Genomic DNA, 24107 nt, shown 5'->3' with positions numbered 1-24107 from the left:
GAAATGATAATGAATTTCCTATTTTTTTAATCGTAAGAATTTTGCCTTCTGAAAGTCCCTACGTATTAACAAGTCGGAGTTGTCGGCACTATTTCACGGCTCTTTGTCATAGTAATAGTATTTTGCTGCACCCAGATGTTAAAGCACTTAGCGGTTTACACCGGTTTTATTATGAATAGCAACGGAACTAATATTTTGCGGTTTCGCCTCCGAGCACAACGCAAATTAATGCTCCGGGTTTCAGCTAGAAATTAATGTAATGCACCTACAGCAGCCAAATTGTTGGCGTTCAGTAAATTTCAGCGCAAGTAGCGAATTTTATAATTGAATTTTTGATAAGTAGGTAATATAGAACAAGCAGTTTAAAAAAAGTTGGTAGCGTAGCGGAAAGCGCTGGTAGCCTAGAGGTATACAACTATACATATAACTTTCCCTGATACTGCGGGGTTGCGTAATGCATCGCAACCACTATGTGATTTGTAGTGTTTAGTTTTAAAATATAATGTTATAATATATAATAATATGTTAGTTTTTACGGTAACTGGATTTATTTCAACAAGGACTACTTGCTAACTGAATTTCGTTTTTTTTTTATTAAAATAAAAGTTACCAAGATAGATGTCTGATTATATTTAACATTAAAGCAACTAATAACTTGTAGTAGCTACCGGCGCCGACAGGTGAGGGCACCAACAGTAAATTGTATCGTCAAAATACCAATATTGTTCTGTAACAGTATGAATATTAACCAGTTGTGCAAAACCAACAGACCGCAAGTTTACGAGCCATTGGAACTTCCACGGGCCGTCTTTCAATAAATTGTGTATTGTTTGATTGGTTTCTTCAGTTGACTTATGTACTTACTTACAAACTTATAAAAATAACAGTTTTTTATTTATTCGGAAATTTACTCGGTATTCGGAAAATAGAAATTTGTTTTGATTTTATATTGCTATTATGCGATTGCTTGGGCTTATAGGTGCGGGCTTAATGTGCTCTTCAATCGTGTTAAGGTCGTATCATAACAAGAATAAAACAAGTTTAAAATCTTAAACTTAGAATCTGCCTCCATTACGATATAACGGTCGTACCTATTTATCTATGTGGCATCGTGATAATTGCAGTGTCCATCTCTTTCAATCGTGTTGTTAAAAACTTAATTTGTCACGTGGATGTGGCCGAACGTAATACGCTTGCTGGTAGGTATTATCATACTTTATTAGTGCAAATGGTGTTGTCTTTGTGTTACCCTAATTACCGGGTGGGCCTGTAACACGATCAAATAATTAAAGCATAGGTTGCACTCCTCAAACGATGACACTTTCTTTCAATAACTTAAAAATTATGAAGTCTTTAGATTTCCTATTTTTCATACAAATTGAATATTATCTTTAATGTACGCCACCATCATCATCGTAATTGAAGTTGCTTGTCACGCTTTAAACATGACAATTGCGTCTTAGAATACATTTTAAAGTGTACTTAAAATTAAAACACAAGTTGTTTTTAAAATTCGTTAAACAAATGTTGATAAGTTTGAGGAGTACAGTCTACAGTTAATTTGTTTCTATTATAGGCCCGACCTGGTATATAATTTGGTTGTGGTTATGGTATAAATTGTAGTTCACTAGGTACTAAGGCAGTATGGTCTCATGTAGAACAGAAACGGGCGGTATGAAGTTCCCGAAATTCATGGTCGGATAGTTGTTTTTTTATTTCCCACCTTATTTAAATTTGATTTGCGTTACGAGCGTTTTACCTTTAAATTATGCTTTTGCTTTAAGCAATAACAGTTCCTAACAATGTGGCATTTTACGTTTCCAAAGTCTGTTACCACTACTTTATGTTTTCCGGCGTCTGAACGTCTCACAGATTACCATTTAACTTGCAAAGTTTGGGTATATTTATTTAAATTACAACTCAAGAAGCCGGTTTAACTATTTAAACTAAGTCTGTCTGTGGTTTAGAGGCTGAAAACAAAATCAGTACGATTTTGCACACTTTTTTATACCAAGACGGTGGGAATCAAGCATGCGGCCCGCCGGATGGCAAGCAACCACATCCGTCTATGGACACTTTCGGTGAAGTTGTAATAGGAGGGGCAAACTGAAAGTTTTTAGAATAGAGAAAACTGCAGTAAATAGGTCGTTACTCTTTATTTTAATGCGTGCTTTAACTCTTTCTGAACACGCGTACAAATTTCGATTGGCAGAGATTCACCCTGAAACGCATACGGCTCATTTTCCCGAAGCGCTCAGATTTAGGTCCTCAGAGGTTTTGTATTAAATTCATGATGTACCCATTGAGATTAAATATTTTTATTCATATCTTGCATATTTTTACAGGTGTCATAGGAATGAATGAGCGTATGTGGGGCACCCGGGTGGAAAACGTCGGTCTGGGCGTCCCAGATACCGCTGGAGTGACAAAGTCCTAAAAGACCTGTTCGCCCTCGGAATACCCAACTGGCGTGAAGTGGCGCAGGATAGGGCAGAGTGGCGCTCTCTTGTGTCAGAGGCCAAGGTCCTGTTTGGGTCACTGAGCCAGTGAAGTAAGTCATAGGAATGCTGAGGGACGTCAGAATCTGCTAATATAGAGCAGCTTTTCTGTCAGTCTTTTTAATAAGTCGCACAACTGCGATGTAAACTTTTGACGTCGCTGTTGAATGACGAACATGAACGCAATTCAATTAGACATTCTAAGTGTAAACAGTCGTACGAGAACTAAGTTTCATATATAACAGAAGAATTGTAACTCTGTTGCTGCAGAGCTGGCAGACTCCAAAATGAATATGGTCTAAAATGACTCGAAATAACTCTCGCGTCAAAATTCGAATAACGCTCGACATAAAATTTTCAAATTGGCAGCAATCCTAAAATACAAATGACAACCGAATGACATATACGTAAAAAAAATTACAAAGAGTAATGTGTTCATTAATTATATGTATCTTTATGTTATATGATCTCTAAATGGTCCTTTCTACGAACTTTCAGTGTTGTCTAATATGTAACCACGTGTCCGACCCTTTTACTAGGAGTAGAGGTACCTCATCTAACCTATACAAGTATTCACTGTGTGTGTTGACAAATTCAGACCCCCCACACAGTCAACACAACCCAACCAATCCTTACCTATCCTTACGAGCTTTGCGGCTGTAGCACGGTCACGTTTTTATCGCCTGTCACCATGCCTGTCACGTTCTAACAAGTATGTAAGTAGGAAAGGGACAGGCATAGCGGCAAGTGATAAAAATACAACCATGCTGCCACCGCCGGAAACTTTACTCACCATCAGGAACACATTTAGGTATACATACGTACATTTATTTTATAATATATATTTTCTACTATCCTGGAAAGGAACAGAAAATATATGTAATATTCCACCTGACATGGTAAAAATCCGTATGGAGTGATATGTTTTAAGTATTTAACTACGCTGTCATATTCCTCTTTAACTGTAAGTTCAAAATGAAAGTCTCTCGTTTATCTCTTCTCATTATCCCGGTACATTAGTCGCGGACTTGAAAGGCATTTGCTTCATTTTACTTTTTGTAAAAAGGTGCTTCTCGACGAACCGGCAATGTTGCCCTGAAAGGGAATAATTTATTACATTTGTCTGGCGAGCCTTCAAATGTCCTGGAAAAGTTAGGATCTAGCTTTTATACACTAGGCCTTTGCCCTGAAAAATAACCTCCGTACTGAGTGCTTTATTCATGTTACTGTGGCATCAGGTGCAGAAACAGTACCTACTCGATTCCATTTGAAATATCGTGACGTTGCATATTTCTATATGTGCCTACTTTGCTCCAAAATACGAAACTTAATTTAATTTTTAAAATTATTTTATTGTTTTAGGTTGTTTTTTATGTATGCCGATTTAAAAATAGACTGTCACTACTATTATGTTGTAACACTTAAATGCGGTTGTGATATACCTAGTTTTCATATATAAACACTTTTGGAGTACAATATTACTCATACGATGCTTATACGATTTCAAACCTAGGAAATTTGGCTTTTTTAAACGGAAAATAATGACTCGGTAAAATAAAAATTATACAACAATTTGTTAAGTAAGTTACTTTAGTAATACCTATCGGTTTTTCTTTATAAAATAGGTACGGTAGATAAATATTCCGCTAGGTGTGTTCAGTTATGCGTTGTTATTACTCAGAACAAACTTTTATTGTCGGTACGTTTTATTAAAGTCCTCGTGGTATGAAATGAATGTAAGAGGGCCTAAAGTTATAGTGTGAGCCATAAAATATCGTAGTGGATCGATATCTAAGCGCCTTGCCATCCGCCGGCGTACCGGACACCGTCGCGTGCCACCTTTAATACAAAATTATCGATTTTTCCACAAAAGCCGCGTCACCGCAATCAATATACCTTTCCGCTGTAGGCACCTAATTACACCCCACAGCCTACATGGTAACCCCCACACGCACCCCCAAAAATCACCCTGAAAAATAGATCATACTGAATCATTCAAAGCGCACAGGAAAACGCTTCATTGTAGACGTTTTATTTAATTTTCCCTCCATTTACTTTTTATAATTTCTGCCGTGCAAAAAACGATCCACCGCCGCAGGAAGCGCGCATACACGCGCTGCCGGCTACGGCTATCTGGACGCACACAGGGATAGGAACACCTGTCTCGGGATGCGAAAGGTGTGCTCGGGCGTGGAGGAACGAGACGACTCTATATAGAGTCGGTTAGTTGGAGAGAGAGGTAGCATGCGCGCGCAGAGTATCGGCACGCCCGCCGCGCGTCCCGCTCGCTCGCCGGCTCGTCCGAGTGCCGACTGCCGTCAGTCTATCGCGTGCAGAGGCAGTTCAAGTACGTGCCGCCCTTTGCTCTGATGCGACCGACGCAGTGTCCGTAACCGGTGTTCGGAAAATTGTGCATGTGCGTTTTCCGACGGCCTGTGTGTGTGCTTGTGAGATGTGCTATTGTTTTCTAGGTAACGGAGACTATTGTTGAATAAAAAGGCAGCCGGATGCAACGTATTAACTGATGCACTCGTTGTTGGCGCGTTTTTAATTTCACTTTTACATTTCCCACGGAGGGTAGAAGCGGAAAAAACAGCAAGTTCAACAAAGCCCTTTGACGACTTTAGGAAGTAAATTACGAGTGCGTGGGTTTGCACGTGTTGCTCTAAAAAAGTTTTATAAACTACATCACTTAGCGCAGTACCTACCAATTTACGATTTGTTAATTGTTTGCACCAGTTTAGATAAGCCTAACAAACTATAAAGCCCGTATGTCGTAAGAGTTCGCTGAAATAGTATTACTATGCCGGGCAACTTTAGTGCTAATAACGTTGGCGCAATTGAATTTTAAAAAGTTTTCACTTGTTTTCGCAGCGGAAAATCTGCAAGCATTTCTCGAAAATCTCGCTCCGTAAAAAATCTTCCTACATAATTGCAAAATAACGAGGGTACTGAATTCACGAGGAAGTATAATTTATGTGGAAAATACGAATTGAAATCAGAAACTCGCGAAGTCATGTCTCATATCATTCATGCGATACACAAAAGAGGGCACTCAACAATGGCAACGTTGAAATTACTGCCAAGTATCGACAACGTAGAGCACTTTCTGAAACCACTACACATTGTTCCTACTCAAACAATAAGAAAATTCCTGCTGATGTATTATTTAAATCTTCGAGGAAAGTAAAAAAATCTCGATGGTAATAAACTTAATAGATATGATTGATAGTAAATTTGTAATTGCCCATATCATATACTGGAGCAATATTTAATATCAAAAATGTAACTTTTGTGAATACGTTATAACTGATGACTTTCAGATGAACTAACATTATTGATACAGCAATAAGCACTGGATTTTCAATGAATAACAGCCATCGAGATTAATAAAATTATGAACATCATATTAAGAAATGATAATTGTAGCTCCAAAAATCCAGATTTAATGAAAGTACCTAGGTAATGAAATAGAAAATGAAAAATGCCTAGATTGAAAGAGTGTGATACAACGTGATGAATATGTTACGATATTCATTAGTAACCAATCATCTATCCATCAGAGCATGCAATATTTTAGCCTAAATTGAAAGACCATAGAGATCACTATCTATTTTCCTAATTGCTGAGTTGCCTATGCGCAAGTCGAGATTATCCGCTAAATCACTAGCGCTATATTTTGACGCCAAATAGAATTTGTTAACATTTTAGAACTTGAAAAAAATAACTAGGTACCACAAGAACAAAATCAGGCCATACCATTACTATACCAAGCAAAAGCAAATGACGTAAAGTGAAGCAGGTGACCGACGAAATGATTATCAGGTGATTAGTCCGATTTAAAAGCAAAGGTGTACCCATGCAAATTGCAAATAAGTACGTAATATTTCAAATACGTTTTGCATCTTGTTTTGAGCCAAGCTAATTTAAATATGAATAGATTTAACTAAATGAAGGACGCGTGCTATGAGACATATCATTAAAAATGAATATGAATTAGACGGGATTCAGAAGTCACGCCTCAGTTGTCCACAGTGACCAACTGAATTGCACAAGACAGCTGTAGCTGATCCAGATGGCCTATCTGATACTTGTAAAGTCAATGTTGAAATATTGTCAGAGAATTAGACGTAAGAGGATATCGATGGCATTCGTTGGCAGTTTGCAATATCAGCTCACGTTACCTGCAAGCCAGGCTCTAATTACAACCAGTTCGGGTTTGTGCAACCGTCTAAACCAACTTTTCAAATGTACCTACCTTCTGCAAGTTTATAACTTGATGTATGTGGATGATTTTTTCACAGTTAGTGGTTGCGCAAATGCGTGACAGGTGAGCGGACTCATAACCATTATCAAGCTGGCACGCACGCCTCGAATGATGATCATAGAGGTACCTAACAGTATGCGTGATGCTTTGAAAACATTTTTTCTCTCCACATATCAAGCCCTCCAATCATGCACGAGTTATAGAACTCATTCGGACATCACGACGCATTCTTCAATTAGGTAATAGGTAACCTTTGTTAAAAAGTGCCCTATCTAATTGAACTCGCATTGAATGAATACGGCCCCAGAAATGTGAGCACGGCCATTTGATTTATTGTCAAGGCAATTAAAAGGTTAATCGAATTATCGGAGGCGCTACAGGAGCAGGGACCGTTAACTCGCTTCATTAATGCGTCGCAAGGGAAAAATCATTTCGTGGTCGAAACTTGGACGATTAAGACCCCACTGAAGAATAGTATTTATCGCAAAGCTACTGTATTTCTAAATAACTCTACTAATGTGTTGCAGTTAAGAAGTTTTTTTCTTTCTGGTCGAGATCCAACGGCACTCTATACTTATGGCCCTAATTCTACTTGTTTCCTTTCCTCGATCCAACAGCCTGGCTTGAGTGCAAGTTGCTAACGGTCCATTTTCGAATTTCAACCTCTGAACTAGGTACTCATTCACTGAGGAATGTGTTATAAACTGAACTACTATGCATCAATGTTAGCTGTATATCGAATTAACCTTAAAAATACAGATTAACAAAATTGAAACGCTGTCGAAACCTCGTCTGACTATTTTTTCATGTCTTTGTACATCGCTACACTTTTTGTCATTCCGTTTTTCTGTTAGTCCGCTTTGGTAATTACTACGAACGGCTCCAATTGACGTGGTTGCTGCTTCCAAGGTCTGCTAGCTATTGTGCCTCCGTTGCAACACCAGACTACTATCTAACTATGGGAAAGACTATTTGTTTCGTTAAATTTAGCGTAAGTTATTGTTATCTCTGATTAGAATTTTGGTCGGTATTTTTAAACATAATTTTGCAATTGTTAAATTATGTTGATAAGATCTTATAACTTCGCATTAAGATCTATGTATGCATTATCTATGACAGATCCTGACCCTGGAATGATATCTGTTATAGGTATATCAAAACTGCGCACATATTAAATTAGAGGTTCCGAATATATAGCTGATGTCATTTAGCCCAAACCCAATGTAAGAGGATCCACGAAAAAAGTTAAATTGTTGTCAGGCGTTTTATCCCCAGAACGATGCAGACATGGCCCATGATAAATTAAAAACTGGGGCGGCTAGGTCGCCTACCGTCACCGGAACTCCGTAAATATAAATATTTGCCGCAATAAAATCTATTTGGGTGATTAATTAAACCAAACATTACGTCATTCTTCACTAGTACTCTGAAGCACATTACTGGAGTTAAAAAAAAACAATGATGAAACGTTTTTTATTGCGATTTGTTTAGTTAGGACAGGGTTAATTTTGTTTGGGTATCCAATTTAGGCATAATACCTACCGATTTAATATGAAGGTTTTCTGTCATTGTTACAAATGAAAATGAAGGTTGTCTGGAAGAGATCGCTTTTTAGCGATAAAACCCCCTGTTGTTACCTGGTTCTATTTTCCTTTAAAATTTATTTGTAGTTTTACATGTATTTTACATACATGTAAAACTACAAATAGGTATAGTTTGTGCAATAAAGAATATTTACTTACTATAGATTTCATAAGTAAAAAACTTGATAATTGGCGTTGTTTTTGTGCATATAGATAAATTTCTAACTTCTAATGCGCAAACTAAACAATCGTGTAACCATTTACTATTGTCGTCAGTTATTGTTGTTGGATAAGTCAGATCATTAAATGTTTTAGTTGCCCTATTAACAGATAAACTTTTCCACCTCACCAGCTCAACTCGAAAACTTTACCTGGTATTAATTAGCTCTACGTACTATATACATGATGAATTTAATCCTGAAAATGCTACTAGACCGTCAATTCGTCACCAATTAGTTAGTACAGAAACCGTACTGTTACACCAAGGGACTTCTTATGTTAATAAATTATATTATATGACCAGCCCTGCAGTCTTGGAGGATTTAACAACTGGAGATGCCTTGTCTGTAATTATCTGTACAAAACAATCTGTCGATTTTTGCGGAGGAGAGGCACGTCAAATGTCAAATAAACGTCAGTCCATACAATAAATATCACCGTTGGCCGCGGTTTTCGACTTAACCTCTTAAAGGCGACTCTGGTTGTTAAATCCTCCAAGGCTGCAGTTGAATTTTTTTCTTTATAAATATAAATTTAACCATTCATGGCCTGTAAAACCAACGCCTTTCAGAAAATCGACGGAATTAACCGATGATGTCACTGTATGGCGAAAATGTAATTCATAAACAGGTGGTGTGGGTGTTCGCGTCTTAAATGGGTAAATGGGCGCAATTCAGGCCACCGCCGGTCTGATTCAACACTTCGTTGTGGCAATTAGATTCAATTTGCGGGGCTCTATGGGTATGGCGTAAATAACAAAGCTTCGTTTCTTTGATAATTAGAACAACGACGAACGGTACATAGCTGGTGCAGTAATTAGACAAGACATGTAAAAAAGTTTTACACTGCTCTTAATGTGCTTTCACTTTATGTTACTCAAATTAAACTGAGTGGAAACTTTTATTATAGAAGGAATGTCACGCGAACAGGTGGGTAAACGCGATACATTAAAGTTATGTTCAAGCAATGCCTCGTTCAGTACCCCTAGTGTAAATATTTTCGACAGCGAAACGTGACGTACGCGTTTGCGTTAAGTGTCATTTTGTATGAGATTTTTGACTTTCCAAAACGTCCCGCTTGGCGCGCTGTTCAAAAACCCATACAAAATGAGCCTTAACGCAAACGCGTACGTCACGTTTCGCTATCGACTAAAATTATACTAGGGGTACAGGTACGTTTCAATAGTTGAAGAAAAGTTCCTAAATGCTACATTCAATATGATGCTTTTAAATTGAATCATATCATTCATATCCGTAGAGTTCATAGGGTTCTTTCTCAAAAAAGTACAACATCAAATCACTCAGTGTGACTAGAACCAAGTCGTCAATGTGGTGGAAGATCTTTATTGAAGAAACGCAGACAAGAAGAAACACTAACGCATCATATACCTAACAGCTAGTCTTTCCAGTGAAAAAACTTGCATGCATAGCTTCTTTTCAAGTGAGGTTTAAATTAATAGGTTTGGTTTGTTGAAGTAAATCTTTGTTAAATATCTCAGTATCGAATGTAGTAGTCTGCTTATTTAGTCTAAAACATTGCAGTTACATAAACCTATAGGTAATAAGTAATTATTCCACGGTGCTCAGAACAGCAATGCCGATTGTTTCAGTTCTCTAGCAGTTGCATTCACCGCGGTAACGATGAATCCCGAATATTCATTTTACTCGGAGCATTCCTGTCCACTGGTACGGCCCACAGGGGTGATACGTCTTCAGTAGTGGCCGTCGCGGCTTTTGGCTCGCTCCCAGGACTTCCCATCCATTGTCTCCTCAGAGCTAATTTCCTTCGAGTAAACTTGAGCGCTCACTATAGACGTCCCCAGGGAGACCCTATAAGTGCTGTTTTATGTCTGTATTTAGACGGAGGAATTCTGCACGATGTATATCTCAACGTAAAACTATTGCCAAGATGTCTCAGTTTACTTTATGTCGTTAGAGCTAGGTATTATGTTAAGTTTCAGCATATTTATAAATTTCTTCCAGCCGCTTGAAAATCTTCGATAAGTTGCTACTTTGTGAAATGGAACTTCATTGTCCACTCACAATTTTGAATTTAATATAAACCATTTGGAAACGTAACATAAACGTCTAAATTGCGCGGTGCTCTGCATTTACATTTACGAGCTGATGAGATGGAATAATTTCGTTAATTTGCGTTAATGGAATTCATTTTCGTATTGGCAATCTGCACGACAGCAACGATTTTTAACGTTGGCCATCATTGTAGACATATCAAATAACAACATTTATTTTCTTTTTAGTTACTTTAAAATAGTGTTGTTGTTGTAACAGTATAGAAACTTCGAGAGGTAGGTACCTAATAGTATTGGGAGTGTAAACGGATTACACACATTCTACACCTTTATTCGGCAATGCTCAGACTAAAACTGTGTCTAATCTAATAAAGAATTATTGGCATTGGTGTCAGATAGTTTTTTACGCTTATTATATCATGCTAAGCTCCAAAGGCTTCCTTTACCTTTTTTGGCTGTATAGTTTACACCTCTAGCTTAGAACTTGATTAAAAAAAAGATTTCTTAAAGTAGAATAATGTGTATAAACTGTAAATTTTGTAAATACTACAACATTGCACTATAATAAAAAAAAACCTAAAAATCAATTTACTTATAATCGTGTAACATGAAAAATACAATACCTCCGAAAAATTGTCCTGTAAAATGTTGCCAAGACGAAACCATAACGCTCGCACTGTCATCCGATTTCATGTAGAGCCAATCTTCTAAATCTACAGGCCTGACTTAACAAACTCTACGCCTTAGTGAAAATATGTGGATTGGCCGTTTAGTTACATGAACAATTGTAGCAAACTATAACAAAAAAATAAATAGTGAATACATTTTTCACCTTACGATTGATATGATTATCAGTGAGTGAATGAGTGAGTGAGTCAGTGACGAAATCGTTTTTTTTGCTATCAATAAAATCTAAAGTATAAGACTATGTAATTGAAATATTCTATGTTTAATAAATCCACTATTGGCATCATATCCCGAGAATTTTGTTTATCTGGTATGGTATAATCCAAACCCAAGTTATGAGGGTTCAAAAAAACGACAAAGCACTTCGAGAAAAGGTAGGTAGTGCCCTTGCGCTTTGCTTGACTCGTATTGCCCTCAGATCTAACCAGGTTCCTTATTTTTTGGCAGTGAGTTGCAATGCATCTTTTTTAATACTGACATTCCCAATCCGCCCTTTCGCCCGGTATTTCATTTTAACTCGATGCCATCCCGTCCACAAGTCCCGACGAAGTCCGACTCCGTGGGACTTAGTAGTTATAACAAATGGAAACTGGAAGAGTTCGCCGGGACTTATTTACGAGTCCGTGGCAACATAAATACAGACGGTGGATTAAAGTATTCAGCGGCAAGGAAATATTGCACGCGAGTGTACTTTTCTGCGCGATTGTACCTTCTAAGTATATAAGGTTGCTTTAAAGCGGAGGCATTAAAAGTAATGTATCAATTATTTCCTGGGTAAATATTATTTAGTTTCGATATACCTAACTGCAAGTTGTTTGGCAGAGATGCAAATGGTCAAATATGCAGAGAGCTATGTCGAATGTCAATGTTTTGCCAAATTTACACACATTACAGTTAGAGCGCGAACTACAGAAAAATTGAGTAACGGTCTGATAAATTGAGTAATACTTTCTGTTATTCACTCATCGCGAAGTGAATAATAGAAAGTATTACTGCAATGTTATGCCGCCAGAGAGCAGCATTATCACATATTCTAAACCATAGAGTAAGTTATACATACTATATCTTATACAGATATATAGTCTTGAGAAGTTATCAATATGGGATTGATGAATAAAGAAAAAGAAAATTTCGTTATCTGCCTTTTTATCGCTCGAATATGCAAGAGTAATAGAGCGACAGATAACGAATCTTCGATTTTCGTGATCGCGGTAGGCCCTCAGTATGTGCTAGAGGCGCCCCCTACGCAGAGTTTTGCGTATTATAGTATCAGTGTGTGTCCTATTAAATCTTGAAAGGGATGTGAGTTTCACTCTGTGCGCTTAGGTAAGCGTTTAACTTGATTTAAACAAACCAAACCACGTGACTCGTTAATTTCAGCCAATCAATGAAAACTTTGTCTCGTCTGGGTTAACATAGCAGTTACCCATTGCCTAAATATTCGAGTCACGGGGCATAGTTTGTTTGTACTCTGGTTAAACTACAAATTACATAATGGGTAGGGTACTGTAAAAGAAGTAACACATAAAATGGTAAAGAATGCCTTAAGGCATTAAGTCCGCCATTTGTACCTTCATGTATTTTGCAATAAAGAATAAATAAATAAATAAAATAGTTTTTGATTTATAATAGCCGCACTGTAGAATTTAACTGCTTTAATTCATCTGAAATCAAAATACTGCAGTGGAGAAAGTTTTTTCTACAGGCTTAGGTATTCTAATTTTAATTATAGGATATAAATTGGATCTGGATTAAATATGGATCGAATTGAAATCCTATAATTAAAATAAGGATACTCCTGTTAGTCAAAATATTTCGTTTCATCTGTGGCTTTAGGAACAGACGGCGTTTACAAAATGGTTCCTTACACATTTGACTTGATAAGACACAAACAACGTGCATTCTTGTACTGTTTTGGCTTGAGCCATTCTTGCAGCTTAGCAAAAAACACTGCGTTCTATTGAATGTCAAAAATACCATTGATTGCAGTGTCAATTGTGCCGGCAGCGTTATCGCGTTTTGAGTTCAATTAAAGATACTATAATACCGATAAATTAGCACGTACGCTATAAAAAGCTATATAGGTTGTTCTTTAATGCGTTTTTGAAGTAAAAAACTTGAGGAAGCTTGGTTAGAGAGGGCGATTCCAAGTATACGCATTTTAGTGATACAATTTTGTCTCGAATTTTTTTAAAGAGACCTCTCGTCGCAATTTCCGCCCGTCCCAGTTCTGGAAAAATCAGGGCAGTCTTTAAAATTAGTATATGAAAGTTTTTCTTGCTTACCCAGTATGCATGTAGTATTCACATGTAAGTGTACTTATATGCAATTATGCATATGCCTCATAGATTTTCGCCCTACAATTTAATCAATCTACCCTTGTCAAGACAAGCATTTACATGAGGTTTTCTCGAATTTTAATATGATGGTTTGTTAGATGGGTGGTGTTAGTAAACATTTTTAAATGTAATCGGTGGACTTATGACAATATTGTCTGCCATCTACGGCATCTACCATACTGACAAAGCATGGTAGACAATATTGCTGTCAAACATTCCTTAAGGCAAAAAAGATGTAAGCCATTTATTACATTAAGTTAGGAAAAAAATTCTGCCATTCGTAAAGCGCATGTGACAAAACAACCGTGGCAAAATTCTATTAGGGACAAAAGTCTACCGATATGAAATGCGCCGAAACGGCCAAGCCACATATTTTGACTAAGGTGTAGAGTTTGTGAAGATTGGGCTTGTAGAGTTAGAAGCTTGGCTCTACATGAGACCTGATAACTTTTTGGCAGTGCGCGCCTTACCTTATGGTTTCGTCTTGGCAACATTTTACATGAAAATGTTTTTGGTGGGATAGTTATTTACGCGATAAAATAAGTTTAGGACTAGGAGCCGTATTTAGAGTGTTATAATATTGAAACTTTACAAACCTCAATTAGTTAATTTATGATTTATCCGTTTCTTTCAAATACATATGTAAAAATTGACAGATTAAGACAAACGATTAATTGAGTCTCTTAGCGTTTTTATGATTACCGGCATAAGAATCTATTGTAATTTTGTTACATTGAACATTGTTACAGAGATCCTTTATTTTGGGCTATGAGCTGTCGGCCGACAACAAACTATCGAAGCGGAGCGTGAACCACGCCATCTAAACGCGTCAGCGCCATGAGTTTCACGGCGCTTACGACGTTTTTGTCCTGTGGTACAGGTTGCGATTGCAACATTTTCATTGTTTGTTATAGCCTCTCTATATGAAGTAATAATAACTCAATGTTTTGTTATTAATAATTATGATACGATCTCTTGCCCTGATTGGTGCGCTTGATATGCATTGTGACTTGTGTCAATGTCGTATTAGAACCTAAAAATATAAAACCATAACAAATTGTAACATCTGTATATCACTTTATCTAATTAAGTAACACACAATAATAAAAAAATATTATGTGTAGTTTAATAACTCCAAATACAAATTAGGTAATGATCAGAAACAAACTCGACTGTGTTTCAAATGCCAATAGAATAGCCCAGTAGCTGTATGTGTTTCTATTTTATGTACCTAGTAACATAACGAGACAGCAATTGGTCAGTTTTTATCGCGGTTTAGTCATGCTGGGACAAAAAGCTCCGACCTTGGCTTGGAACACCTAACCGCATGCCTACGCTAGCTCGTATCTCATTCGGTCTATTCATTGTAAATTCTATCATTATCATATGAAATAAAGTTTACTTTTCAACGCAGCATATAAAGAAGATATGTGTTTCAAAAAAAGTAACTATGTACTTTAGTAACTAAATATTACAATATGTACTTCGTGACTGACGTCTTTGTTGATCGTGATTCGTGATCTGATCACCGTTAAAGACAGTATGTCTTCAATATTGGGTACGACATTTAAACACTTCGAACAATATCTGTAATTTGATTATAGTTCATCAGTTTTAAAAAGGGTTTAAGTCATAAGATCTTGAAAAGTTAAATATGTATGTTATGAAAATATTAAATCATATGATTTGATTGTCGAGATATACAATGTAGAGGTGCATTAGAAAAGTGGTTATAACAATAAAATACAGTTTTTTTAAGTTACTTAAGATTAAACAAATTTATTTATTTATTTAAACTTCATTGCACACATAAAGAAAAATGTACAAATGGCGAACTTAATGCCAAAAGGTATTCTCTACCAGTCAACCATTGGGTCAAACAGAGACATTTGTGTATGTATTTGTGTGTGTTGTGTAAATATACTTTTATTTATATGTTTATATTTAATTGTACTATCGATAACGTACTTTAAAGCGATGTTTAAAACAAAATAAAATTATTCTTTGGACTTCATAAAACAGTAGTAAAAGGGTCAAAACATTTTTTCCTTCGCAAAAAGTTATCATTAAATCGATGCTCAACGACTTTGATGATTTGAAAGGTCAGTTCTGAAAATGGAACACTCATCGAGCGCAGTCTGGTGTACGAATTATGTGATATTCGATGTTTATTTCGATGACTAACAATCTAATAGCTGACCGCCACCCACACGAGTGCAATCGCTACTCAGCTTTGACACTTCAGAATAACCTATTTGTTCAATATGAAACGTATCTTATCTATGAGTGTTAGAACTTAATTTTGTTCACGCAGGTCACTGCCGCTGATAATAATATCGCACAATAAAAATGATCAAGTGTAAGTCGCTCTGCGAATGACGGAATTTGAGTTGTTTTATATAACTGTTGGTATACTTTTACGTAAATTACCGTAAATTTTAAAAGTAACGATATCTTATCAAAATATGAGTCTCAAAAATGATTTTATTTATACTTTACTCATTATTGTAATCCTCATATTACTTATTTTCATGCCAAATTGACAATCTCAAACCATCTAACAATTTATATTCCAATTTGCTTGGCTTGAATATTTGGATGTTTACGTCCTCGTTACATAAAAATACTCCCGCTTCAAATTATTATGGGCGATAGATAAATTCTTAAGGGGTACGATAATAATTATAGATGTATATACGAAGAGAGCGTCATAAGAGGATTCCTTTTCCTATTGGCGCCGCCGGTAAAGGCTGGAAATGTTTCAATTTATAACGGGAAGTCGGATCTCGTTTAAAATCAAGCTATCGTTACACTTCTGGCTGCCTTTTCAATTGACTAAACGTTTATTAAATAGTCACTAAAATATTAGTTACTAATTTTTTTTTCTTTTCTTTACAGGAGTGATTCACAAGCTGAGGATTAACTTACACGAATGAGGATAATAGTGCTTTCGCGCTAAACAACAAATACAAACAATCGCTTTTAGGCGCGTTTTAAATCTCTAAAATTAATGATAATTTGATCAATAAGTCAATTAGTTGTACCGCAACGTAGTGTTGCGCCGTTGTCGATACGCGCATATCGATAGTTGTCCGCGCCGCGCGCGTCGCTGTCGCTGCCACAGTCGGTGCTTGCCGGAGTCGACCGACTCGGCCGGCACGCCCCGCCACAGCCGTGGATAACCTCGGCCAAAGTCCGCTCCCGGTGAAGAGGCTGCACGAAGCGCTGCAGAGTGCGCAAGTGAAGCGCCAGCGTCTCTCCCCTCCCTACCCCGCGCCCCCTTCCCAGCTTCACCCGATCCACCAACTTGCCGTGCACCAGCATATCAAGGTGCAGCAGAGCATCGTGCAGCAGAGTATAGTGCAGCAGCATCAGTTGAATCTGGCGCATCAGTCGCTGCAGAACCTGCAGGCGCAACAGAGTTTACAAGCGGCTCAGCAGAGTCTGCAAGCAGCGCAGAGCCTGCAGGGAGTGCAAGCACTACAGGGGCAGAGTCCCACGGCGACAGGCGGCACAGGAGTGCCGCAGACAGCGGCGACGCAGGGCGCGCTGGTGCCCCCTCAGCAGTCATCGCCGCGGGCCACCTCGCCGCAGCACAAGAACATGGAGCTCGCGCTCTGTCAAAGCATGGACTCCGTCAACACCGCCACCACTGAGGAAGAGGTAAGATTCATTTTTATTAGTCGAGTCTAATATTAGAGTTGAATTTAATAACATTTTCAAACGATATTCGGTACTTAGGCAGGTTAACTTCTGGGCGCTTATTCTATGAATTTAGGTTTCAATAGGCTGGTCGGTATTCATTTCACACTTGAAATCAAGGTCAGAAATATAGCTGCCATACAAGGCAAAAGCATTTCGTAAGGGATAATTTCTTAGATGAATGCTGAAAAATGCTGAACAATAATAAATTTATTAGATGTGTTGGAATGAGGATAAGCATCTTAAAGTATTCACGAGCAGAACTTAATGTACCGTATTAGTGATTTGTCACCATGCAATTGTGGGTGTCAAGGAACCGGCATCGCGGGCGCTACAATAGGGAAACATCGTATACAATAAGCATTTGCTAACACAATAAAAGGAAATTTTCCTCGCGACGACAGCAGCTCGGGTTCGAAAGATTACAATATCGTTGCACGTTGTTATAATTTAACCCTTATTCCGTTTGGTGAAAGTCTTTTTCAGGTATTTCATTCAGTTTCGATATGTAAGCGACAGCCCTAGAGCCAGTGAGGCACCATGTCATGTCCGGGCCAGAAAATGGCAGTTGTTTTCTGAAAACGTTTCAATATTTTTGAATGTCGTTGCTATCGATTTCGTTACCCTTCAGCACCGTTCACGAATGGACTGCACGTTTTAATTAAAAAATTCTTTTTCCATATTTAAAAGTGTTACTTGATATTTTATTTTATATTCTATTAATAACATAACCTTTTCGACACCAAAGACAGATATATCCGAACAGCAAGTCCAGCGCCAATGACGGATTAATCCGTCATAGACTACAGAGCAATATAGACCTACGTGCATATGCATAAGGTTCTATTTCAGTTTTGACACTTCGGTGTCGTGGCGTCTTACTCGTCAGAGTGACGAAAGCTTTTGTGTTTGGTACGGCTTCGAAAAGGTTGATGTTTTGTTTTATTTTAATAGTCCATGGAATTGGTACATTTTATCTAACATCAAATGAGGTAGTTCTGTTTTTTTTATATGTTGGTAGTGATGAAATGGTAATAATAAATTCAAGTTTTCGACCTCGAAAGCCCTTGGGATCATTGTAAAGTATATGATAATCCATTCAATTTTAGGACTTTTTCAGTATTAGAAAAAAAAAAAACCACCGAGAACCGGAGTTACGGCAAAAGTCACTATGCACACTTTCAAGAAGATAAAATTTGCAATTAATTGACAATATAATCTTAATAGTCTTAGTGAGCCAAATAGTTTCTACGGCTTCTCAAAGTTTGCAAAATTTTGAACTAACTGTAACTGCAAAAAAGGTTGTACCAGCAGTTGTGGTTGCAGGGAAGCAGGACTCAAATGCTCAGCTGTTTGCAACTACAGCAATGATCAATCCTGCGAGAATATACCAGACCGGAGATGTGTGCTGACATTGAAAAACCATTCATTGATGATCCACCATCAGATGACGATTTCGACCTGCCTGATCAGGTTGACGAAGAAATGCTGCCGCATACGCTGTGTGCAAAATAAGTGCTGTGGATTCAGAGGACAAGCGTGGTCCATCAAAGATATACAAGAGATGCGAGTTATAACAAGTTCCCTCACTGTACTGTATATTATCTGTACACAATGATCCTCACCTTGGATTTGTCATTACTATTTCATCACTAATAACATATATAAAAAAAGCGGCCAAGTGCGAGTCGGACTCGCCCATGAAGGGTTCCGTATCATTTATGACGTATTAAAAAAAAACTACTTACTAGATCTCGTTCAAACCAATTTTCGGTGGAAGTTTGCATGGTAATGTATATCATATATTTTTTTTAGTTTTATCATTCTGTTATTTTAGAAGTTACAGGGGGGGGGGGACACATTTTACCACTTTGGAAGTGTCTCTCGCGCAAACTATTCAGTTTAGAAAAAAATGATATTAGAAACCTCAATATCATTTTTGAAGACCTATCCTATAGATACCCCACACGCATGGGTTTGAAAAAAATTTTTTTTGAGTTTCAGTTCTAAGTATGGGAAACCCCCAAAATGTATTGTTTTTTTTCTATTTTTGTGTGAACATCTTAATGCGGTTCATAGAATACATCTAATTACCAAGTTTGAACAGTATAGTTCTTATAGTTTCGGAAAAAAGTGGCTGTGACCTAATCGGACAGACAGACGGACATGACGGATCTATAAGGGTTCCGTTTTTTTGCCATTTGGCTACGGAACCCTAAAAACAGAACTACCTCATTTGATGTAAGGCAACACCTCTTTTTGGGAACGATTTCCATGTATTATAAAACCTCCACCACTTTTTCAAATGAGATTAATTTATAGAAAGTTTATAGGTACGTCAAAATCCATCTTGTTGCTAGGCCTGCAGGCGCATCCAAAATGATAGCCTTGCAAACGTATCGACACATATTTCCTTCCTTAATTTTTACTGGGATAAATCCATGCCATCGCGTGCTGGCAATTTGGGAAAGTGGCGTGGGGTTCGCTTTAGCACGGAGACAAATTAACTCTTCAACGATGTTTTAGCTTACTAATATTATCCTTATTTCGTCAATCGGGCAAAAAACTTGATCGTGTCGCTCAGTCCACGAAAGCGGCGGAGGTAGTGTTAGCGCGGAGACAATGAACAGACGACAACGCTTCAGCACTTTCCGCTCTCATCTGTCCTTTATTAAGTGGATCTTTTATACCTGCTCTTTTAATAACTAGACCGGAATTGCCGTTGTATTTCCACTGCCGAACCGTTTAATAAACATTTCAACCATTGTTTGTTACACGTTTAACGGTGTAACGAATTTAAACTCTAAACGTCCAAGTTTTGAAGACTGCTCTATTGCTTGGCAATTTTAAATCTGTATAGATATAATTAACAAATGCATGTTGTCAATTATTCGAATCAGTCTATCAAAGATTGATTCATAAGGTTTTATGAAAGAAGTACAAAGGGTTTTTTTCATTATAACTGATTTCCTACTTTTTTTCTTAACTTTTTATTTTGTTGGGGTATGAATATTTATAAGTGAAAATATCGCTAACTAGAGAATACCAAGCCATAAATGAGACAGTATATTGCGCATGGGCGTATTAAAAAATAAAATAAAACAGTAAACAGCAAGATTCAATTAAGGAAGTTCTTGAATATGTTTGTAATAATTAATGATTTGTATGTGAAAAAAGTATTATAAAAATATTTTCTAAGGAGCTCATATTTACTAACCCTGCGTAAGAATAGAAGGGGTTTACGTATAAATAATATTTAAGTACACATACACATGTTCTCGAACTTTGTTAATTGCTGTTAAGTTGATGGAACAAAATAAAAACAATTACTAGTTCACCAACACAAATCAAGAGTACCGCAACCGAACACACAAGCGGCCGCAGGATACGCCGACGCTAAGGCAACATGTGTTGTGATTATGATGTAAGTGCGAGGGAGATAAGGAGAACAGCTAGCAAACTCAAACCGCGCTCGGCAGCAGGGCCTGACGGTATTACCAAAGACTGTGTTCCTGAGAAACCACTACTCTACATATTTAATTTGGCTCTGAAGCAAGTTAGGTATCTTTTGTGTTAGAAAGTATCTAGAGTGACCGCTGTGCCAACAACAACCTTCTTTTTAGGTTCTCCAAGGGGTCCACCTTGAGCGGGTTCATGAAATCTGCGATCTGGGGCTTACTCTAGACGTACAACTTAATTTCCGTAAGCATATTATGATCATTTGTTTTTACAAACCCTAAAACTTTAGGTTTTATTATTAGGAAGACATCTTTGTTTGGTAACATAAGGATAGTGCTGATGCTATTTAACGCATATGTACGTAGCAAACTAGAATTCGAAGCTATTATATGGAACCCTTATGAATCAAAGTATATCACTATGATTGAGAAAATACAAAAGAAATTCGCAAGGTATTTATATAGCAAGTGTTTTGGCTACTACCCTTATCTATATTCCTTCCTGTTCGTATCGGAGATGGTAGGCCTTGACACATTCGAACTAAGGCGGAAATTGTTAATGGAGCACTATCATGGCATCATTAGTAATAGGATAAACAATTAGTTTGTGTTGGAGCAAATGGGCTTGCACGTCCCTGCATGGCGAGGGTTGCCTGAACTGGCGCTGCCGCCGCGCCGCTGCCGCCGCTTGTTCGCGTGGCTGCGCGCGCGCGCACCCGACAGGCTGATAACGCGCCCACGGCTAGGGCACTGGCGTTACTAAATATGATGGCTGTTGAGGGTCATGATATCGATATATTTGCGGATAATGCTGGTGGATTTCGCAGAAAATGTTACCACATTTTAAATGTTCTGTTTCCCTGACGATTGTTTGTATAAATTTGTAACATATAATTTTAATTTGAAATTTCTGTTTATTTTTTTTTATGATAATGTTAAATTTATTTATTTTATATGCGTGTCTGTTGAATTTGTCTTTTATTGTTGGATTTTTTTATTGGTTTATAAATTATATTGATTTTATTTGTGTTACATTTTTGACATTTTTATATTACAACGACTACGATCAAATTGAATTGATTAGAATTAAGATTTAACATGTAAACGACTTGGTGACTGTACTCGTGTACTGTGTGTGGTAAGTTTATTATGTGTCTAAATAAATGAATTGAAATACGCATATAGGTAGGAAACAAATTAATTAGCCGCGAAATATTTTTATTTGCCCGCTCAAGTTAAAACGCCGGTTCGAATATTCCGGCTTGGTCAGTTTTTATTTCAGTTTATAACACAAATATAAAATATTTTTAAATCAATCTTTTGTCCTATCAAAAAATTAACTTACTCAATCCCCGTTTTCTCGTCAAGCGATTGGCCGAAACGTAAATTGGATATTGGGTTGAATATTTCGTTCAGATTTTCAAAGTCCGTTAAAACTAGTTAAAAGTGATGGGCGTCAGGTCAATTATATTAGCGCTTTTCCAGCTCACCTCGACGTGCCAGAGTTTGCGTGGCAAAAGCAATAAGGCTTAACGTCAAGAGACCTTTAAATATGAGTAAGACATAAAATAAACTGAAATTAGCCTAGGTTAGCCTCGCCTAAAGTAAAATATCCGCACTTTCTTTATAGTCTTTGTTCTTGAGCATACCCTATTGAAATCTGCTTAATCTCAACACACCAAACAGTTGTTTCTTCTTCTATGTCGTTTCACTCTTGACAGAGTAGTCATGGTCATCATTTCAGAGTAGATTGTTGTAATCCGTTAAGACATAAACCATACTAAATTTGTATATAGTAACAGTCAGTTTAAAATTGCACCGCAAAATACTCATAAATTATATCTTTAAAAGGTTTGGATTACAGACCGTTTGGAACTACCTCCCTGTGTTTCATAGATTTAATAGTAAAATGTTAAGCCCGATTAGAGCGTGCCACCAGAGGCTTATTTACGTTAAATTTCGGTTAATGCAAATTATTTACCTGTGTACATTGTACGCCTCATGTAGTTATGATATTATGTGTTTACAGAGCACACAAGAAGGATGGGTAAACAGCTGGTATACCACGAACTATCTAATAGTTTTGAGCAAACCTCACTACACAATGTAGTATATGTTACTGGAAATCTGTATAGTCAGGTAGTCTATACAATGCCAACATGTCTATTTACACAACTAGCCGTTGCCCACGACTGTTCGCGTGGATTTATTTCCCGATACACACATTCAACCCCTGTTTAATCATAATAGGGGATGAATATTCAAAAACATTAAAATTATTTTTCTTGTGTTGTATGTCTTCCTACGAAATTTCACGTCCCTCAATCACAAAAAAAATAGTTTCCGGTACAAATTTTCAACTTATTTTCACCACCTTAGGGGATGAATTATCAAACACGCTGAAATTACTTTTCTTGTTTTTCATGAAAATGTCTTTTCACGAAGTTTCAAGTTCCTAGCTTAAAAGAAAACTTGATCTCCATACAAACTTTCACCCCCTTTTACCCCCTTAGGGGATGATTCCAAAACTGCTGAAATTACTTTTCCTGTATTTTAATTAAATACCTTTTTATAGAGTTTTTCCTAGCTCAGATTAAAACTTGAACCTCATATAAACATTCTCGTTTTTAACCCCCTTTACGAGCTGAATTTTTTTAAATCACTTCATATCTGTTGTAGGGGAGATACGCCATGAAACGGACAATTAAATTTGAAGTAAGATTACATACTGTGTGTGGAGCGTAGACTAGTAGGGTTGCTGAAGAAAGAAGCCCGTCGATAGCACACGGGACGCTCGAAGACTCGAAGCTGGAACGCGCTGGCTGAAGACTGGAACCTTTACCGCATACCGCCAAGTACCATTACCGGGTAGTGTTGTGGGAGATTAAAAACACATACTTTTGGTTTAAGAACACTGGGTAGTGTCAGTATTGAATGTAAATGTGGAAGCGGAATGAATTTGGCCCGACCTAGTATTAATTTATAGGCGGGCCACGCCCATTTGTCACGTGGGTGTTAGGTGCAGAGTGTACTAGTTGTTTATTGACCAATCAGAGCACGTTATTACATAATAAGGCATTTACAGTATATTCTTAACCTAGTTTGTAAAAGCTTATAACTAACACAGTAAATTACACGTTATTAAGACAAATGAGGCATGAAAATAATTTGTAAAAACACATAAAAATATACAACAAAATATTACAGAAATTACAGCTATCTATTTACATTTCTTATACCTATTCGCGACAGTTCTCCCCCTCGTGCGTGAGCACCGTATTTCGTAGAGGAGCGTATGGGTATAAGCCGGGAAGCTGGGCAG

The 24107-nt window shown here is 37.3% G+C and overlaps 1 protein-coding gene across 1 annotated transcript in view; it reads left to right on the top strand.

Annotated features, from left to right (window-relative positions):
• Positions 1-4718: 4718 nt before the first annotated feature.
• LOC133522880 (protein couch potato) overlaps positions 4719-24107 on the top strand; it is a 221644-nt gene continuing 202255 nt past the window's right edge. Inside the window, 2 exon segments of the mRNA XM_061858342.1 lie at positions 4719-4969; positions 16524-17288. Coding sequence (XP_061714326.1) covers positions 17229-17288 — 60 coding nt within the window. The 5' untranslated portion in view covers positions 4719-4969; positions 16524-17228.

This window comes from Cydia pomonella, chromosome 11, assembly GCF_033807575.1.
Source record: "Cydia pomonella isolate Wapato2018A chromosome 11, ilCydPomo1, whole genome shotgun sequence".
Classification (NCBI taxonomy): Eukaryota; Metazoa; Arthropoda; class Insecta; order Lepidoptera; family Tortricidae; genus Cydia; species Cydia pomonella.
This window is presented reverse-complemented; position numbering and strand designations above follow the sequence as displayed.